This window comes from Biomphalaria glabrata, chromosome 5, assembly GCF_947242115.1.
Source record: "Biomphalaria glabrata chromosome 5, xgBioGlab47.1, whole genome shotgun sequence".
NCBI lineage: Eukaryota > Metazoa > Mollusca > Gastropoda > Planorbidae > Biomphalaria > Biomphalaria glabrata.
The window spans coordinates 20,314,023-20,332,587 of NC_074715.1; the positions used below are offsets into that span (position 1 = coordinate 20,314,023).

The window sequence follows — 18,565 nt, forward strand, 5'->3', positions numbered from 1 at the left end:
CATTCTTTACTACGTACAGAATTACTTTACGAGCGTTGCGTGTAGCGAAGTCATACAGTATATCATAATAATTCTGTTTCCTACATAGATCACGCTCAATAGCAAGAATTACCAACCGTTTCAATCTATCTTTGAGAATTGTTGACCTCAAGTAATTCTTCATTAATTTGAGGCGCGAGAAGCTTCTTTCACCAGATTACACAATTACGGCTGATGCATAATGCCGCGCGTAAGATTGGCGTTTTCCATATTGAATGACACCCCAAAATGACAATTTTTGTCTATATATTTCCGTATATTTTAAGGACTTTTTCGTATATTTTGCGATTTCGGGAGATTTCCAGGAGCTCCTGGTAAATCGACAGGAGGGCGCGGGAATCTGTTTTAAGTTATAAAGTGGTTTAATTTAATAATTTATACACCTTGAATTAGAGCGGGTCCTATGAAAGTGCGGGGCTCACAGCGGTAGCATAGGTTGCAGTGGCCTAAGGCCGGCCCTGCAAAATAGCAGCGTATGCTACGCCGCCGGTCGACTAGTTAATGTATATTTCTTGAGTGCCTGACAGGAAGTGCAATACATTTCAATCTCAAGATAATGTCAGTTTGATCATGATGAGCTCATGAGATTAATTACTAACACAATGAGCCTCACCCATCTTGTGTTTGTTTCACCAGAAAGGGAAGTAAATTCTTAAGTATTAACAGAAGTTATGTAGAGTTTTCGTTACGTTTTCGTTACGTTAGTTATATTTTCAAATCAATTCTCTTGTATAATACTTATAGTCGTCTCTAATTACAAAGCTCATATTAACGCACTCTGTCTGTCTGTGTGTCTGTCATATCAAAAGTTTGTACACGTTATTTTTCCGACACGCAATCTCGGATCAACCTGAAATTTTGCGCAATTATTTCTTTTACCTGACAACACAAGAATCAATCAAATTAGACTAGTAATTGTTAATAAATTACAAGTAAAATTACGTTATTATTACTTAATCAAGCAAGGAAAGAAATAAGACTTGACTAAAGTGGTGTTATAAGCTTAATAAGTCCCCTTTCCAAGGGAAAGAAATAGTACTTAACTGAAATGTTGGTATAAGCTGAATACGTCCTCTTTATAGATTGTCGTCTGAAGCTTATTACAAATTTAATGACATGACTGATCCAAAACAATTGATACATTAATAAAAGCTTTGTTGTTGGTTTTTGTTTTTCTTGAATATTTTTTTTATTATTTTACTTTTTTTTTAACTCCGTTTATTTCTTGTAATTCTTTAATATGTCAAATAATTATTTCCATCAAGCTTGCACAATCAATGTCTTTTGTTACAGTCCAGTTGATTTCTACTTTAGACGGTGTACAAGATGCACTTTGTTTATTCTTTACTGAATACTAAGACTCCTGTGAGTCGAGTGCAGGAACACACTCTGAAAGTGTACTCAAAATATTTTTATCGAAATCATTTTTTTTCCAAATTTTTTTCGAAATTGCCAAATTATTCAGTCATCGTTGATCGTAAGTATTTCTTCATCAAAGTCATGTTTGCCTGAAAGTGTACTCAAAATATTTTGTAGTTTCTACTACTGTCTCTGTTATAGTGTCTCTTGTCAAGTCTACAACTGACACTTTTAAATGCGGAATTTACACTCATAAATCTAATTATTCGTAATTGTTTAGATGTATCAAACGATCTTGGACCAATTCATGTTGTGTGGATCAGTAACATTGACCTACGACAATTTTGTTTTGACTATAAACAATTTTATTGATGAAGTGTAATAAAGATAAACAGAATTATAAAAGTGTTACAGAGCTTATCACATTACACACAGAAAAGAGATTTTGTGACTATGTTTAAATCATCAAAGGAACACATGGACTCAAGTCGCAACACATTGAAAAGTTTTTTTTCACAAGGAAAAGTGTCTCCCCCCCCCCCCCGTTCAGTTAGTGCTTAATAGTTTCATCTGCAAGCGCCTAGACTACGCTGGCACCAACTACACCCCCGCCCCCATTTCCCAAGTTAATATTAAACTGTATTTAAAACAAAAGGTAGAAACAAGTTAAGTTGTAATGAACTCAAGTACACAAGTGATGAACCTCTAGATCCACTTACCTGCAATTGCGGCCTGGATATCGTTCAATAGGAGCAGTAGCAAACACACGTGAGAAAACAAAACAGTCTTTGAACTTTTGTTCATTGTTCGTCTGAGTCGTTTTTCCATGACACCATACAAATAAATAACTAACACCCAATGTAGAGATCTGTTCCCTACAAACCTCTGCTCCGTTGTGAATGTAAAGTCTTATAAGAATCTATGTAAAGAAATCACTTGTCAACTTTCACTCACTGCACGACAACTATGTTGAGAGAGACAGACAATCAAATCAAGCGATGCTTTTGGAGATTTAAAATTAAATGTGAGGGAGAAGAGTAACAAATGTGTCCACTTGAAATAAAAAAACATGTTTACTTTAGCATACTGATGGCCAAAATTATCTTCCTATGAGTCAGAAAAGAGAAAAAGATTTAAAAAAATGAGTATACTCTTGTGAGTACAATTTAAGTGGAATATTACACATTCTAAATCCCCTCCCTCACTGAACTAGATGAAAGAGTTCCAAGCAGTTTGTCACAGCAGTTTCTAGCCAGATGTGATAAGGGAGAGCACCGAGATGGAGATGACTTTGTTCTAAACACGAATGGAATAAATCAGTAATTACGTCACGTTACCAAAACACAAAACGACCTAGCTACTTTGTACGCAGACGGTCACTTAAACTTGGGTTATCTGAAACAAGTTTAATTATTTTTTTGATTGGGAGATAGGATAAATGTGAGTAAGGGCAGTAACTGCAAGTAAGACCTAATGCAAGCTTTCCGTCAAGACACACTAGTGGAGAGCTATTGTTTTAAAAAAAAAGGCACCAATCAAAGTTGAAAGTGTGTTTAAATAGTGTACGTGTTGACCAGTGGCGTAGCTAAGGTATTTGATGCCCTGTGCGGCATTTTCCAAAAAAAAAGTTTTAAAACTGTGAAAAGTTTCTAATTTCGAATAAAGTTTATTCATTATTTAAGCATTGCTATTTCGCAAAGAATGAATTTTACAAAAAAGATACTACAAGTGAATCTCACGTGCTTTCTTTCCGGCTAAATATCTATAATTTTATCGAAATCAGTTTTTTTCCATTAGGTCTTGTTCAATAGACGAAATTGCCAAATTATTCAGTCATCGTTGATGGTAAGTATTTCTTCATCAAAGTCATGTTCGCTTGCTTGCCCCACTTACCGCAATACTAAAAGAAATATGCGAATTAAGATGGCAATATTCAGGTACTGACATTTTCTTTTATAAAACTCTAAAGCTCAATAGATTCTTGTTTTGGAAGTTCGGAGACTTCTGGAGAAACTGCGACAATTATCTGAATTACCAAAAACGAAGTTTGTCTATGATGCTGGGAGAACCATCGAGATTGATTTCCATCTGAAGATTCAATAAGGCAACTAAAATTCAAATTTATCATGACTTTGTTTTTATGGGTTTATTATTTCATGACCACTACGGTCCAAGGAAAGTATTTCCATCAGTAACTCTTTCTTGTGTGTCGAGAGAAAATCTATCTTCATCTTTTTTTAGACTGGCAACGTTTTCTTGTGGCTAATACGTCTTTAAGGCTCTACATGACAATGTACCATAAAATTTTTATCTAGATTTTAGATGTTTAGTGTACTGTGAAAAATAATCTAGAACTATTTGCTTTTTATTCTTTCTGTAGGATTTTTTTTTCGTGAGCACTTATATGACAATAAATTCGTTTTTATTTTGTTGGGACGTGAACGTCTTGGGTCTTTCGGGAATGGGTCGTACTTGGATATTAATTTCACTCCAGGATATCTCTTTAATTTTGTACTGTCAATTCTTCTTCAACTTGTTCGTGATGCCCACGGAGTGCCAGATTCTGCTTTAAGAGACAACGCATGATGTCCAAGATTCTCTACAGATAATCTCTACACGTTTTCCGTCTAGCTTATTGAAATCTCAAGCCTTGATGTCATTATTGTTGCCTAGTCACAGACAAACTTCCCTCCAAGCAAGTGATGTGTTACCTAGTCACAGACAAACTTCCCTCCAAGCAAGTGATGTGTTGCCTAGTCACAGACAAACTTCCCTCCAAGCAAGTGATGTGTTACCTAGTCACAGACAAACTTCCCTCCAAGCAAGTCATGTGTTACCTAGTCACAGACAAATTTCCCTCCAAGCAAGTCATGTGTTACCTAGTCACAGACAAACTTCCCTCCAAGCAAGTGATGTGTTACCTAGTCACAGACAAACTTCCCTCCAAGCAAGTCATGTGTGGCCTAGTCACAGACAAACTTCCCTCCAAGCAAGTGATGTGTTGCCTAGTCACAGACAAACTTCCCTTCAAGCAAGTGATGTGTGGCCTAGTCACAGACAAACTTCCCTTCAAGCAAGTGATGTGTGGCCTAGTCACAGACAAACTTCCCTCCAAGAAAGTCATGTGTGGCCTAGTCACAGACAAACTTCCCTCCAAGCAAGTGATGTGTTACCTAGTCACAGACAAACTTCCCTCCAAGCAAGTCATGTGTGGCCTAGTCACAGACAAACTTCCCTCCAAGCAAGTCATGTGTGGCCTAGTCACAGACAAACTTCCCTCCAAGCAAGTGATGTGTGGCCTAGTCACAGACAAACTTCCCTCCAAGCAAGTCATGTGTGGCCTAGTCACAGACAAACTTCCCTCCAAGCAAGTGATGTGTGGCCTAGTCACAGACAAACTTCCCTCCAAGCAAGTCATGTGTTGCCTAGTCACAGACAAACTTCCCTCCAAGCAAGTGATGTGTGGCCTAGTCACAGACAAACTTCCCTCCAAGCAAGTCATGTGTTGCCTAGTCACAGACAAACTTCCCTCCAAGCAAGTCATGTGTGGCCTAGTCACAGACAAACTTCCCTCCAAGCAAGTCATGTGTGGCCTAGTCACAGACAAACTTCCCTCCAAGCAAGTCATGTGTGGCCTAGTCACAGACAAACTTCCCTCCAAGCAAGTCATGTGTTGCCTAGTCACAGACAAACTTCCCTCAAAGCAAGTGATGTGTTACCTAGTCACAGACAAACTTCCCTCCAAGCAAGTCATGTGTTACCTAGTCACAGACAAACTTCCCTCCAAGCAAGTGATGTGTTACCTAGTCACAGACAAACTTCCCTCCAAGCAAGTCATGTGTGGCCTAGTCACAGACAAACTTCCCTCCAAGCAAGTGATGTGTTGCCTAGTCACAGACAAACTTCCCTTCAAGCAAGTGATGTGTGGCCTAGTCGCAGACAAACTTCCCTTCAAGCAAGTGATGTGTGGCCTAGTCACAGACAAACTTCCCTCCAAGCAAGTCATGTGTGGCCTAGTCACAGACAAACTTCCCTCCAAGCAAGTGATGTGTTACCTAGTCACAGACAAACTTCCCTTCAAGCAAGTGATGTGTGGCCTAGTCACAGACAAACTTCCCTCCAAGAAAGTCATGTGTGGCCTAGTCACAGACAAACTTCCCTCCAAGCAAGTGATGTGTTACCTAGTCACAGACAAACTTCCCTCCAAGCAAGTCATGTGTGGCCTAGTCACAGACAAACTTCCCTCCAAGCAAGTCATGTGTGGCCTAGTCACAGACAAACTTCCCTCCAAGCAAGTGATGTGTGGCCTAGTCACAGACAAACTTCCCTCCAAGCAAGTCATGTGTGGCCTAGTCACAGACAAACTTCCCTCCAAGCAAGTGATGTGTGGCCTAGTCACAGACAAACTTCCCTCCAAGCAAGTCATGTGTTACCTAGTCACAGACAAACTTCCCTCCAAGCAAGTGATGTGTTGCCTAGTCACAGACAAACTTCCCTCCAAGCAAGTCATGTGTGGCCTAGTCACAGACAAACTTCCCTCCAAGCAAGTGATGTGTGGCCTAGTCACAGACAAACTTCCCTCCAAGCAAGTCATGTGTTACCTAGTCACAGACAAACTTCCCTCCAAGCAAGTGATGTGTTGCCTAGTCACAGACAAACTTCCCTCCAAGCAAGTGATGTGTGGCTGAAATGCTTAAACCGCTTGCCTACGGCTTGACCACTTTACAAAGGGAATTGAGTTGGAATCCCGACCCTAGCATGGTTGTGTTTGCTGGGCGGTTGGAAATCTCCTCCCAGATAACCCCTCCCCAACTGGTCCACAAAAGAGATAAAACTATTACTTATTAGTAGCTAGAAATTAAAAAAACAAACATTATAAACATGTCCATAACCAGTGCATTGAACAATGAAGTAACATTTTGTAAGGCTTTAAAAAAAGTGTAAAAGTGGTTGACTTCAGAGATTGAAACAAATCTGGTAAAATTTCATTCCAGCTGGTCTACAGCTTACATTTAATTGATTTAAGAAAGAATACAGGACACAACAAATGACCAAAACAAATACCGGAATATATGTTTGTTTTTATTTATGTAATTACAATATGTAGTTTTACTGAGAAAGATTGCCCTCAGTTTGATGCCCCCCAACCACTTGATTCCCCGTGTGGCCCGCACCACCCGCACATTGCTAGCTATGCCACTGGAGTTGACAACTCTGTATCCTGTTCATCCATTCATCACAGGTCTAAAAGAAAAGAAATGAAACTTGAGTTATGACGACAGAACCGGGGAAGTCACTCTGAAAGGTTATAAAAATTAAGAATTGAGATATTTCTGAAGATTGTTGATCACAAGGGTAGAAAGTAGAAAGGTAGAAAGATATTTATAGATTCTAGATCTATGTGACACATTTGGCGTTTCACCATTTGGATGACTCTGTTGAGGAAGTGCCACATGAACACTGTCCATGTATTAACCCTAAAATTCTGGAGATATGTCAATGTTGTGTCTGATTGTCTGCTTGTAACTTTAAGAATAATACAAAGGACATGAGCAAGTTCTCTCAAGGCAATCTTGACCTGATGAAGTTACAAATGTTATTGTCCTTGAATCTCACCAACACACACACACACAAACACACTATTTGAAGTTTTCTATTTAAATTTATAGAGGGCATATTGACATGACAACATGCTCAGTGCTTTGGTGAGTTTGGTCCAATCTTTGTTGTGGACTAGCTGGGGGGGGGAGGAGGGAATGGGTATCTGACTCTCAGCTCGAGTGTAGGTTCGAACACAGGCCCTCTTACTAAGTAGCCAAGCGCTTTATGCTACTTAGATTGGATTTCTGGCTTAATGCTGATGGTGTGACTGATGTCCTAGAATGACTTAGATAATCGTCTGCCTTGTTAATAGTGTTTATGGTAATAAAAAAGCGATCACGCAGATACCCCGTTCTTTCTACCCCCACCACTTTCCAAAAGGTCCAGACAAGTGATAGCATGATATCGTATTGGGAACGCTAAAAGCATGAAATTGCGCTAAACAAAAACATTTGGTAAAAAAAAATATTTTTAGTCGCACAGATTTATTATTAGTAGTCTTGATTTTTAACAAATTTAATTACATGATTGATCCAAACTAATAGATACACGATACACTAAATATAAACTTTGTTTTTTTAAGTATTTGTTTTGTATTTTGCTTGTGTGTTCTATTCTAGAATAGTGAGCCCAGCATGTTAAATCTATCTATCGCTCAATTTGTTTGATATCTTTTTCTTACGCTGACATTATTTACTGAAAGTATCCTGTTCTGTATCAAAACCTGATCAGCTAATTGATGATGGCCTGCGTAATTATGTATCAATGCCTGGCAGAGAAAGTATAACACTCGGGCTTATGTACAACCTATAAGTAAAATTCAATTTAGTTGCAAACTGATGTTTCAAAACGTTTTTCCAATCTGGCATTCAATTAATTAAAAATGAGGCAAATGAAAAATGTAAGTTCCTTTTGTGTGTGTGTGTAACAATTGAGCAATGTTGAGAACGATTCTTCGCCAACGTTGCTTATTCAAATGTTATCTCCATGTTATGTACATCAACATTTGATAAAAGTTATTGACGGTCGTTGACTTGTAGCACCAAACAATCAAACCGCTGTAGGCGTAATATAGCTTTTAACTAATAAAACTTGAAAAACTCGAATATCTTCTTTGCGAACAATACTAAATATAACTTTTATTATAAAATAATATAGACAAAATCAAGTTTAATATAAGATAAAAATAAATGTCGTAGACTTTAGTAATAATATTCGCTATAATAATAACTCACTACAATAACGCAACCCTTCAGTCTCACGTTCTGAAGTCGTCTCCTAACCTAGACCAATGATGACAGTGCCACCTATGTTGCATTATTCACAACCATACGTTAACCACTTCCTACCGTCACCATAGGACCCCTCAACTCAAGAAAACATTAAGAAACTGCAACAGACACAAAATTGAGCAGTGAGATTCATAACAAACGAATATTCACATTTGACTAGAGTAACACCTTTAGTAAAATCACTAAATTTAGAAAGCCTTCAGGACAGAAGACTCAAAAGTAAAGTAGCAATTATACATAAAACACTGAACCATAATCTTCAAATACAAAAACAAAATTTAATAAAATACTCAGAGACACAAAGATAAAGGCACATTCCACGTTCCATATGCTAGGACAAATTTGTACAAATACTCCTTCTTCCCTAGTGCTATTAGAACATGGAATGGGTTGCCTGAGCTAGCCAGGAAAACCCGTGACTTGGCAGAATTTAAGTCATTGGTTAATATGCATGACTAAATGCATGACGCGTAGGACGTAATGATCTTCTTTTTGAAGTAACGTCTGTATTATATAAGATAAGATAAGATAGTAACACTAAAACAAACTCCACAAAAATGAGTTGAATAATTCCAAAGAAATGTTTGGATAAAGCTAAACAAATGTCTCAAGCTCTGGTTATATTTGTTGTTCATTCTGAGACTAGGTGGCGGCCTTCACTTCTAATGACGTCAATTATGTACAGGTTAAAGGTTGATTCAGACGATCTATCTCAAGACGCAGTTTCTCTCTGGAGCTCTCATAATACTGGTTCTGTTGCTGGAGAACTGCTTCGTACAGCCCGGCCACTCTGGTGTAGTAGGCCATCTTGGCCACATTGGCGTTGATCTCATTCTGGAGATACTGCTTGTATAGTGGATCATCAGCGCTTTTGAGTCGTCTGATGACAAGGGTATTCCATGACAGTTTTTCATTTATTATAACACCTTGGTATTTTGCGTTTTTAGTCTGTGTTACTGGCTCTCAATGAGCTGTGATCCTATCACATGTCTGGGCCAGTTGGGAAAAGGTGGGGGGGGGGGGGAGAGAGAAAGAGGTTCCTGGGTTACCGTAATCGCTTTTTAAATGTATAAACAAAAATTGTTCAATCAGCGCTCAATCCTCCTCAAGGGAACTAATTCAACTTATAAAACTACAACTGTCAAATACAATTTTTTTTTCTTTGTTCAATACCAAACAAATAATTAATTACCAATTGTTAAATAACTAATAGGTAATTTTATTGATTCTTGTTTTGTAAGGTACAAGAAATATTTGTGCAAAATTTCAGCTTGATCCGAAATAATGTGTACAAATTTTTTACCAGAGAGAGTCATTTGATATAGGCTTTGTAAGAAATGCAACAGTTTGTGCCTTTGATTGAGAAATATAAACTTACCTTTATGAAATTCAAAAATGAATGGGTATATAACCTCTTGGTCATCACGGAAGTCAGATCTTAAAACTAATCTGCCAGAGTTGAGTTCGATAGTTGCAGAGAGTTCACCTGGCTTAGTCTTTTGATTCTCTCGGAACCAAGGACTGAAAAAAGAATGATATTTCATAATGTTTGCAGTTCAACAGTCATCAATGTAGGTCTACTAACAGTTTACTCGTATACAAAACCATCTTAAATACGTAATACATGGAGACTTTAAAAGTCTTATTTCATTTCAACGCCGCGGACACTTTTACAACGACATACTTTTGAGCCAACAATATTACATTAAGAAATAGCAATAAAGCAATAACCATTCTAATAAAAACAAGGTTACAAAGACAACTTGTGTGGAAACACAAACTCAAAATCGGCCCCCGAAGTGTTCTACCTAGAGTCTTCAGCATGATTCGAACACAGGACTTCTGGTTCCAAGTGCTTTACCACTCAGCCACAGCATCTCCATATATTCATTTAGCGTACAATGATATTTTTAAAATAATAATTATTAACCTTATCAGTACATTCAAAATTAATAACATGTAATAAAGAGAAACTAAAAAAGATTTATTCTTCTTACAAAATTAGATAAATTGGCAACACGAAAAATAAAATTCTTGACCTATTTTAGTTAGGTAGTGAGCTAGTTAGAAATGACTTGAAAGACTTGGAGTAGGTCTAGTTGGACCAGACATTCCCCTCACAAAATAAAAAATTAATATCTCCATTGTCATTTGTCATACAAACTAGACATAGATCTAGCTAGATCTAGACCTAGTTTTAGATTTAAATCTAGATTCAAGATCTAAGTCTAGGTCTAGAACTAGATCTAAGTCAAGATCTAGAAATAGATATAAATATCAAGAAATATACTCAGGAAAGACTAAAAAATCATTCAAGCACTTAACATACACGAAATGCAGCAATTCTTAAGTTAACACGGCATAAAGTTATATAAGACATTTTGTACATGTGTCAAAATATTTACACTTTTAGTCTTATTGTCATAGATGTTTCTAGAATATGTTAGAATGATGCCGTTCTTGTCTGTCTGCAATGATTTTATAATCATAATGTCTTTAGTCAGTATAGTGTATTCCACAATCCATTATAACGGCAACAGAAAATTCATTCAAAATAGGAATTCCTGTTACAAGTGACTTAGACTTAAACCAGATGTAATGGTTTGCTTGGCTGGGTAAGTGACATTTTATTCTATAGGCAATTTCTTTACAAAGTATCCAGACACTGGAAATATTTTATCACATTTTAAAGAATTCAGATTTTCTTCTATCAGACCAGTCTTTGCAGAGTTAGCAATGAAAGCTTTGGAATCCTCTACAATCACTAATAACAAAACATTTTGAAGATGTGTTTTCCAGACTGATAATCCTAATTAGTCATTGAACTTGTTTCTAATATGAAAGCTGGGCTATTGAGTCTGCTGAATAGTTGTTATAAGATAAAGCTGTTTATTCTGGTTTCTGGTTCTTGAAGTTGTTTTATAAAACAAACAGGTGTGTTGAAGGAGATGGCAAGGAATCAAGAATAATTATTGTCAACATAATTAAAGCTTTTCTTTTGCAAACACACTCACGCCTTGAATGCCCCTGATTTTATTCTTTGAATTTAGGCTTTCATAAGTAATGGAACCTAGCTTGTCGCTAGTGACTATAACAGTAGCTTTCGATGTGCCACAGAAGCTACGTTCTGCAAGTCAGGGAACATCAGTTGGATTCACTTTATCATGCTAAGAGAGAGATTATGCTCAACTAGTATTCATTAAAACTTCTGCCCTTCTCAATTTCATCTCAAAAGAAATCTCTCCTGAATTTGGTCGTTTACAAAAAAATCGAATCAAAATTTAGAATAGATCTAGATCTGTAGGCAGCTTTAAATTTAGTAGTAGTTGACTTTTTTTTTTAATGTGCTTAGAGTTATTTTTAAGGTTTAACAATCCCACCGAATTGTAGGCTCTATCGTGAATGAGAAATACTAGATCTCTATCTATATCAAAGAACAGCCCATCTGGCCCTTTTTTTTTAAATTTTAGATTCCATAAAGGATAAGAAATAATATCAATAAATCTTTTCATAAGACGGCAAAAATTGCTGCTTTTGAGTGGATCCAGATCTAGTTACAGATATCTAGATTCTTGAGCTACTAGACATAGTCTGTAGTCTACATTTATAATAAGTTGTAGGCTACTTTGATCTAGATTAGTTGTAAATCTAAGTCTAGTACACATCTGGTAACATCTAGAGCTAAACTAGAATTAGTTTTAGATCTATATCTAGAATAATCTTAATTCTAAATTTACGTAAATTCTAAAATGCGCGAAAAAAAAAAGCTATAGGCCTAGGCCCTAAGTATCTCGTGGTAGATCTAATAAGAATAGTCCATTTCAAGGCATTGACTCACTGATCTATATATATGATTATCAAGAACTAATTTTTTTTTAAAGGGGGAAATACGTATTTCCAGATGATCAACCGTACTCGCGTATTTTCGTGTGTCCATTTGCGAACAAAATAAGCAAGATGCGTACTTGAAGGCAACTCTGCTTTCGGAACAGAAAAAAGTAGCCGTTACATTAGAACTTTGAATGATCTAAAATACCATGATGTCCGATTTTCATTTTCTCTTCTAGTTTCTGAAATCTAAACGGGACAGACGGACAGACAGGCCACACAAAACTAATAGCGTCTTTTCGCCTTTCGGGGGCTGCTAAAAAACTAGTAAAAATATTTTTTGAGAGCCTTGTCCATCCATCAAAGTTTTTTTTTTTTTTTACCCGATGAAAAGATTCAAGCTAATAAGAGGAATTGTAAAAAAAAAATATATATATATTTTTTTTTTTAAATCCTAAAAAGTTTTCATCGCGTGAGCAATTTGTAAAGTTAAAAAAAAAATACTTTAAAAAAAAGAGACATCTTATAGATTACTATAGAGAAGATAGACTACAGAGCGATTAGTTTGCTCTTCATTACAAACGAATGATAGAACTTTTTGGGGGATTTTTGGATTTTGAGATTTTAGTACGCCCCTGAGTCCATCCAAAACTAATGACTACCTACTACAATAGCTGGGAAAAGTTTATTTTTTTCGCTGTGCTGGCCACGAAACACCCTCGTTAAAAATCGGCCATAGCAACAGATGACGTTTACATCATTTGACCTTGAGATCACAAGGTATTACTACTTATTCTTTCTAATTGACTGTAATCACATCTTATCCATCAATTAATGATGTAGGTCTAGAACTTACGTTAGTTTCGTACTAATTGGTGTATTTTCAGTCCAGGTCCAGTTTGATCCAGTATTTTCAGATCTGGTCAGCCCCACCCACCACCTCTTGTCATTTATTTTATTGTTCGCTATAAAATATTGTTGTACATCATCCTGGAGAGGAGAAGACCCAGAAAATGTTTACTGTAGTGTAGTGCTGCTATAGTGTGTATATTTAACACACACACATATATATATATAATTGAATGTAAGTTATATGTATGTATGTAAGTATATTTGTATATATGTATGTATGTAGGTATGTTTGACTGACATAGAAGAGAGCACCTAGCACCGGGCGGCCTCAGAACGAGACAGAGATTTATTATACAGGCTTTGAGACCAAAAAAAAATCTTCAGAGATTACAGACAGTAGACCGCGGAAAGAGAACCCAAAGCAGCCAGCGGCCGACAACTGTGCTGGGTTTGGCAAACTATGTAGATCATAGCTAGGACTGCGTATTCATATACTCTTTGGACTCTAAGAGAATTACTATTATCTTAATTTTATATAGAAATTGATTAGGTTTACTGACTGGTATTGGGTAGTAAAACAGTAAATAGTTCCCACTTACCTTCTCAGTTTGACTTAATAGAACAGAAAGTTCAGCATTGTCTGATTGACATTTCTCTACAGCATCAGTCCATGTTGCTTCTTCTTCCACAAATTTATAACATCCTCTGTGGAGTTTGGTCCAACCAACAAGTGACATTGACATCTTCCTCTGCGAAAACAATTTATATTTTTTTTTACATTTTTAAAAGTCTTTTTTTGTTAAAGCAGACTTCATACCTAGGTATTTTAAAATCACAATTTCTTTTTGAGTTTGTCGTGTTTTTTTTAAAAAGTTAACGTTTATAATTTGGACTAAAATCAGTTGGTCACATCGAAACTGCCCATAGAGGGCGAGTCCAACTTTAACAAAAACATAGATTTTTTTCTTGAAACAAAATATTTTTTACACTATTCTATTAGTCAACTAAGACTAAGACTAAGACTAAGACTGCTCTATTGATCCTTACGGAAATTTGTTGTGATTACAAGGACTCGTTTCTCATATAAAGACAACACAACAGAAAAATACACATAAATACAACAGACAACTAAAATATCAAGGTGAGATCATAGACATAAATAAATATAGACTGGCCGATAATAGAGTTTTATGAAACGAAAATTTGTGACTTGCATTTCTGTGTATTTTATTTATGTCTAGGAGTTTTGTTTAATCTCTAAGACTGAAGATCATGCAATTTTTCAATTTTTCAGAATTCGGAAATCCGAATACAATAGATATACATGTTTTCAAGTTACATAAAGTTATTTCCTTTTTCCAGTCTATATTTATTTATGTCTATGGGTGAGATATAAAAATGTTTCAGGAAATCCCGAATGACTGAAGTGTCTGAACCCTCGTAGTTAATGGGATTTCTTTTAAGCGTCCATGGCAACAAAATGGCTATCAAAAAAGATGATACAGTTGCGTTTCTGTTTCTCTACCGTGCAGTCTGACCGTATGCCTACCAAAGGGAGAGCAAAACTTCATATTTCACGAAAAAAAAATAGGTACGTGACCATTTACTGGGGAGGGGGAGATGCGAATTAGTGTACACTACTTTGTTAGTGTGTATGTCTTTGTGTATAAAAGTGCTTGCGCGTGTGTTGTGTGTCTGCTTTACGACTAGATGGCCTGTTTCGTGCATGTGTGTCGCACTTTTTTTCGGTACTGTTTTAAGTTACACATTTTATTTTTGTTCAATTTAGCTGAGTTTTGAACAGAGCAGAGTTCTAGAAATATGTGAGTCATTTATCATCTATAAAGTAACTTCAAAACGTAAATCCCTCGCGTGTTGATGGGCAAGTGAGCGCATTGTTTGTGTGTCTTAGTCTCTTCTCATCAAATAATGCAACTTCCTATTAAGATCTGGATCTAATTAGTTTCCTTGTGTGTATTTCGTTCATCTCGTTGTATTGGTCAGAATACAATTCATTTTATACTAGGCTTCTTAGGCCTACTAAAATTACTGTAACATATCCTCTGTTGGCAGGATTTATCTAAGGAAGATAGAGCATACGATCACTGGAAACAGTGGCGTAGCTAGGAATGTGCCATCATTTGGGCGCCTGGGGGGGGGGTGACCTCGTTGGGGTCCCAGCATATTGGGTAACATTTAATATTTCATGTAAAAAAAAATTCGAACACTCATTGGGGACCCTTCTCAAGTAAGGGCCCGGGGGTATTTTCTAATCTCCCCCCCCCCACCCTAGGTACGCCACTGACTGGAAAGATGAGAGTCCTATTGAGCTGTGACATGTTTAGCTTAAAATGTCACTTTTACAACATTCACAGACCTTTCTTTTCAAACTGACGAGTCAGTGACGAGTAACTCCACTTATGCTGTAGATTTTTAAGAGCGGTTTGTCCCATACAAAAACAAAAGAAATAATTATGATTACGCCCTGCTAGCTCACAATGAACATGATCTCCAGATCGATGTCAACGAATTCGCATACGCTCCCGCCTCTTTTGTTTATCTATAAACTTCGGGAAAACAGAAATCATGTTCCAAAAGTCAAAAATTAAAAAATATTCAGCCCCAAAGATCCCCTCAAATGGACAGCCGTTAACGTTGTAGACCACTTCACATATCTAGGAAGCGTAAATTATAAAAGCTATGAAGGACAAAAATACAACTAACATTGTTCTCTTCTGAAACAATGTGATAGATAACCTCCCCTCTCTGTTCTAGACTTTAGCCACAACAGGAAGTGCAATACATTTCAATCTCAAGTTAATGTCAGTTTGGTGAGCTCATCAGTCACGACTACTAGGCAAAGAGATTAATGACTAACACAATGTGCCTCACCCAGTTCTTTGTTTGTTTCACCAGAACGGGAAGTAAATAGTGAAGTATTGACTAGAATTATGTACAAATAATGTTTACGTTTTTATTTTCAAATCAATTCTCCCGTTTGATACGTGTAGTCGTCTCTAATTACAAAGCTTATATCAACGCACTCTGTCTGTCTGTCTGTCTGTCTGACCAAAAGTTTGTACACGTTATTTTTCCGACACGCAATCTCGGATCAACCTGAAATTTTGCGCAATTATTTCTTTTACCTGACAACACAAGAATGTATATAAAATTAAGTAACCACCAACGGGAAATACTGCATTCCTTACTAATCTATCTTCTGACTCGAAGACAAGCCTTATTATTATTATTATTATTATTATTATTATTATTATTGGTAATAGTATAGTATAAGATGAATTCGTCCACTTTCTCAGAGAAAGAAATAGTACTTGGCTGAAGTGGTGGTATAAGCTGAATAAGTCGTCTGATGCTTATTGCAAATTTAATTTTATGACTGATCATTGATACATTTAATATAAGCTTTGTTTTCTTTTTTTTATATTATTTTTTTTTTTATTTTGCTTGTGTGTTTTTTTTTAATTCTGTTTATGTCATGTAATTCTTTAATATGGCAAATAATTCTTTCCATCAATCAATGTCTTCTATTACAGTCCAGTTTATTTCTACACAAGACGGTGTACAAGACGCACTTTGTTTATTCGTTCATATCTTATCTTATCTTATACAATATAGTAAACTCTTTACTGAATGGTAAGACTCATTTGAGTCGACTGCAGGAACACATGCTGAAAGTGTACTCAAAATATTTTGTAGTTTCTACTACTGTCTCTGTTATAGTGTCTCTTGTCAAGTCTACAACTGACACTTTTAAATGCGGAATTCGCACTCTTAAATCTAATTATTCGTAATTATTTAGATGTATCAAACGATCTTGGACCAATTCATGTTGTGTGGATCAGTAACATTGACCTACGACAATTTTTTTTAGACTATAAACAATTTTATTCATGAAGTGTAATAAAGATAAACAGAATTATAAAAGTGTTACAGAGCTTATCACATTACACACAGAAAAGAGATTTTGTGACTATGTTTAAATCATCAAATGAACAGATGAACTCAAGCCCAGAACACATTGAAAAGTGTTTTGTCTTTTTTTTCACAAGGAAAAGTGTCTCCCCCCCCCCCTCTGTTCAGTTAGTGCTTAATAGTTTCAAGTGCTTAGACTACGTTGACATCAACTACACTCCACCCCCCATTTCCCTAGTTAATATTAAACTGTATTTAAAGCAAAAGGTAGAAACAAGTTAAGTTGTAATGAACTCAAGTACACAAGTGATGAGCCTCTAGATCCACTTACCTGCAATAGCGGCCTGGATATCGTCCAATAGGAGCAGTATCAAACGCACGTGAGAAAACAAAACAGTCTTTGAACTTTTGTTCATTGTTCGTCTGAGTCATTTTTCCATGACACAATACAAATAAATAACTAACTCCCAATGTAGAGATCTGTTCCCTACAAACCTCTGCTCCGTTGTGAATGTAAAGTCTTATAAGAATCTATGTATAGATATATTTGTATTTCAACTTTCACTCACTGCACGACAACTATGTTGAGAGAGACAGACAATCAAATCAGGCGATGCTTTGGAGATTTAAAAATAAATCTGAGGATAGAAAAGTAACATGTCAGAGAAATGTGTCCACATGAAAAAAAAAATTAACATTAGCATATAACTGATGGCCAAAATGATCTTCCTATACGTCAGAAGAGAGAAAATAAAAGGTTTTTAAAAAATTAGTTTAGTGAGTAAAAATTAAGTGGAATACTCTCCCTTGCATCTCCCCCCCCCTCCCTCACTGAACTAGATGAAAGAGTTTCAAGCAGTTTGTCACAGCAGTTTCTAGCCAGATGTGATAAGGGAGAGCACCGAGATGGAGATGACTTTGTTCTAAACACGAATGGAATAAATCAGTAATTACGTCACGTTATCAACACACAAAACAACCTAGCTACTTTGTACGCAGAAGGTCACTTAAACCTAAGTTATCTGAAATGAAACCTGCAAAGGGCCAAATTAAGTTTTTATTGCGAGATGGGATAGATGCGAGTAAGGGCAGTAACTGCCAGTATGTCTCAGTGCACTCTTGCCACACTAAGGGCGAGCTATTAGTTTAAAAAACAAAGGCACCGACCAAAGATGAGAGAATGTTAAATGATGGTGTTTAAATAGTGACCACTCTGTATCATGTGTCTCCATTCATCACAGATCTTGCTGAAGAGAAATGGAACTTGAGTTCTGAAGACAGGTGCGGGGAAGTCACTCTGACAGGTTACACAAATTTAGAATTGAGACGTTCATATAGATCACAGTGGTAGAAAGATATTTATAGATTCTAGATGGATGAATCTGTTGAGGAAGTGCCACATGAACACTGTCCATGTATTAACCCTAAAATTCTGGAGATATGTCAGTGTTGTGTCTAATTGTCTGCTTGTAACTTTAAGAATAATACAAAGGACATGAGAAAGTTCTCTCAAGGCAATCTTGACCTGATGAAATTACAAATGTTATTGTCTTTGAATCTCACCAACACACACACACACACACACTATTTGAAGTTTTCTATTTAAATGTATAGAGCGCATCTTGACATGACAACATGGTCAGTGCTTTGGTCCAATCTCT

The 18,565-nt window shown here is 36.4% G+C and overlaps 1 protein-coding gene across 8 annotated transcripts in view; it reads right to left on the minus strand.

Moving 5' to 3' along the window:
- Positions 1 to 17,631, minus strand: part of LOC106067126 (latrophilin Cirl-like) — a 54,656-nt gene extending 37,025 nt beyond the window's left edge. For 6 of the 8 annotated variants that reach the window (XR_008777815.1, XR_008777814.1, XR_008777811.1 and 3 more), the window contains exons 1-4: positions 17,236 to 17,631; positions 13,571 to 13,720; positions 12,976 to 13,109; positions 9,670 to 9,812 (exon numbers count right to left, since the gene is read on the minus strand). Coding sequence is in view for 1 of the 8 variants with exons in the window: in XM_056028351.1 (XP_055884326.1) it covers positions 9,670 to 9,812; positions 12,976 to 13,109; positions 13,571 to 13,714 (421 nt within the window). In the remaining 7 variants the exon portion in view is untranslated. Of the gene's footprint in view, positions 1 to 2,117; positions 2,478 to 9,669; positions 9,813 to 12,975; positions 13,110 to 13,570; positions 13,721 to 17,235 lie in introns of those variants that run through there. The other 2 variants (XR_008777817.1, XR_008777816.1) reach the window with 2 other exon arrangements.
- Between the last annotated feature and the right edge of the window lie 934 nt (positions 17,632 to 18,565).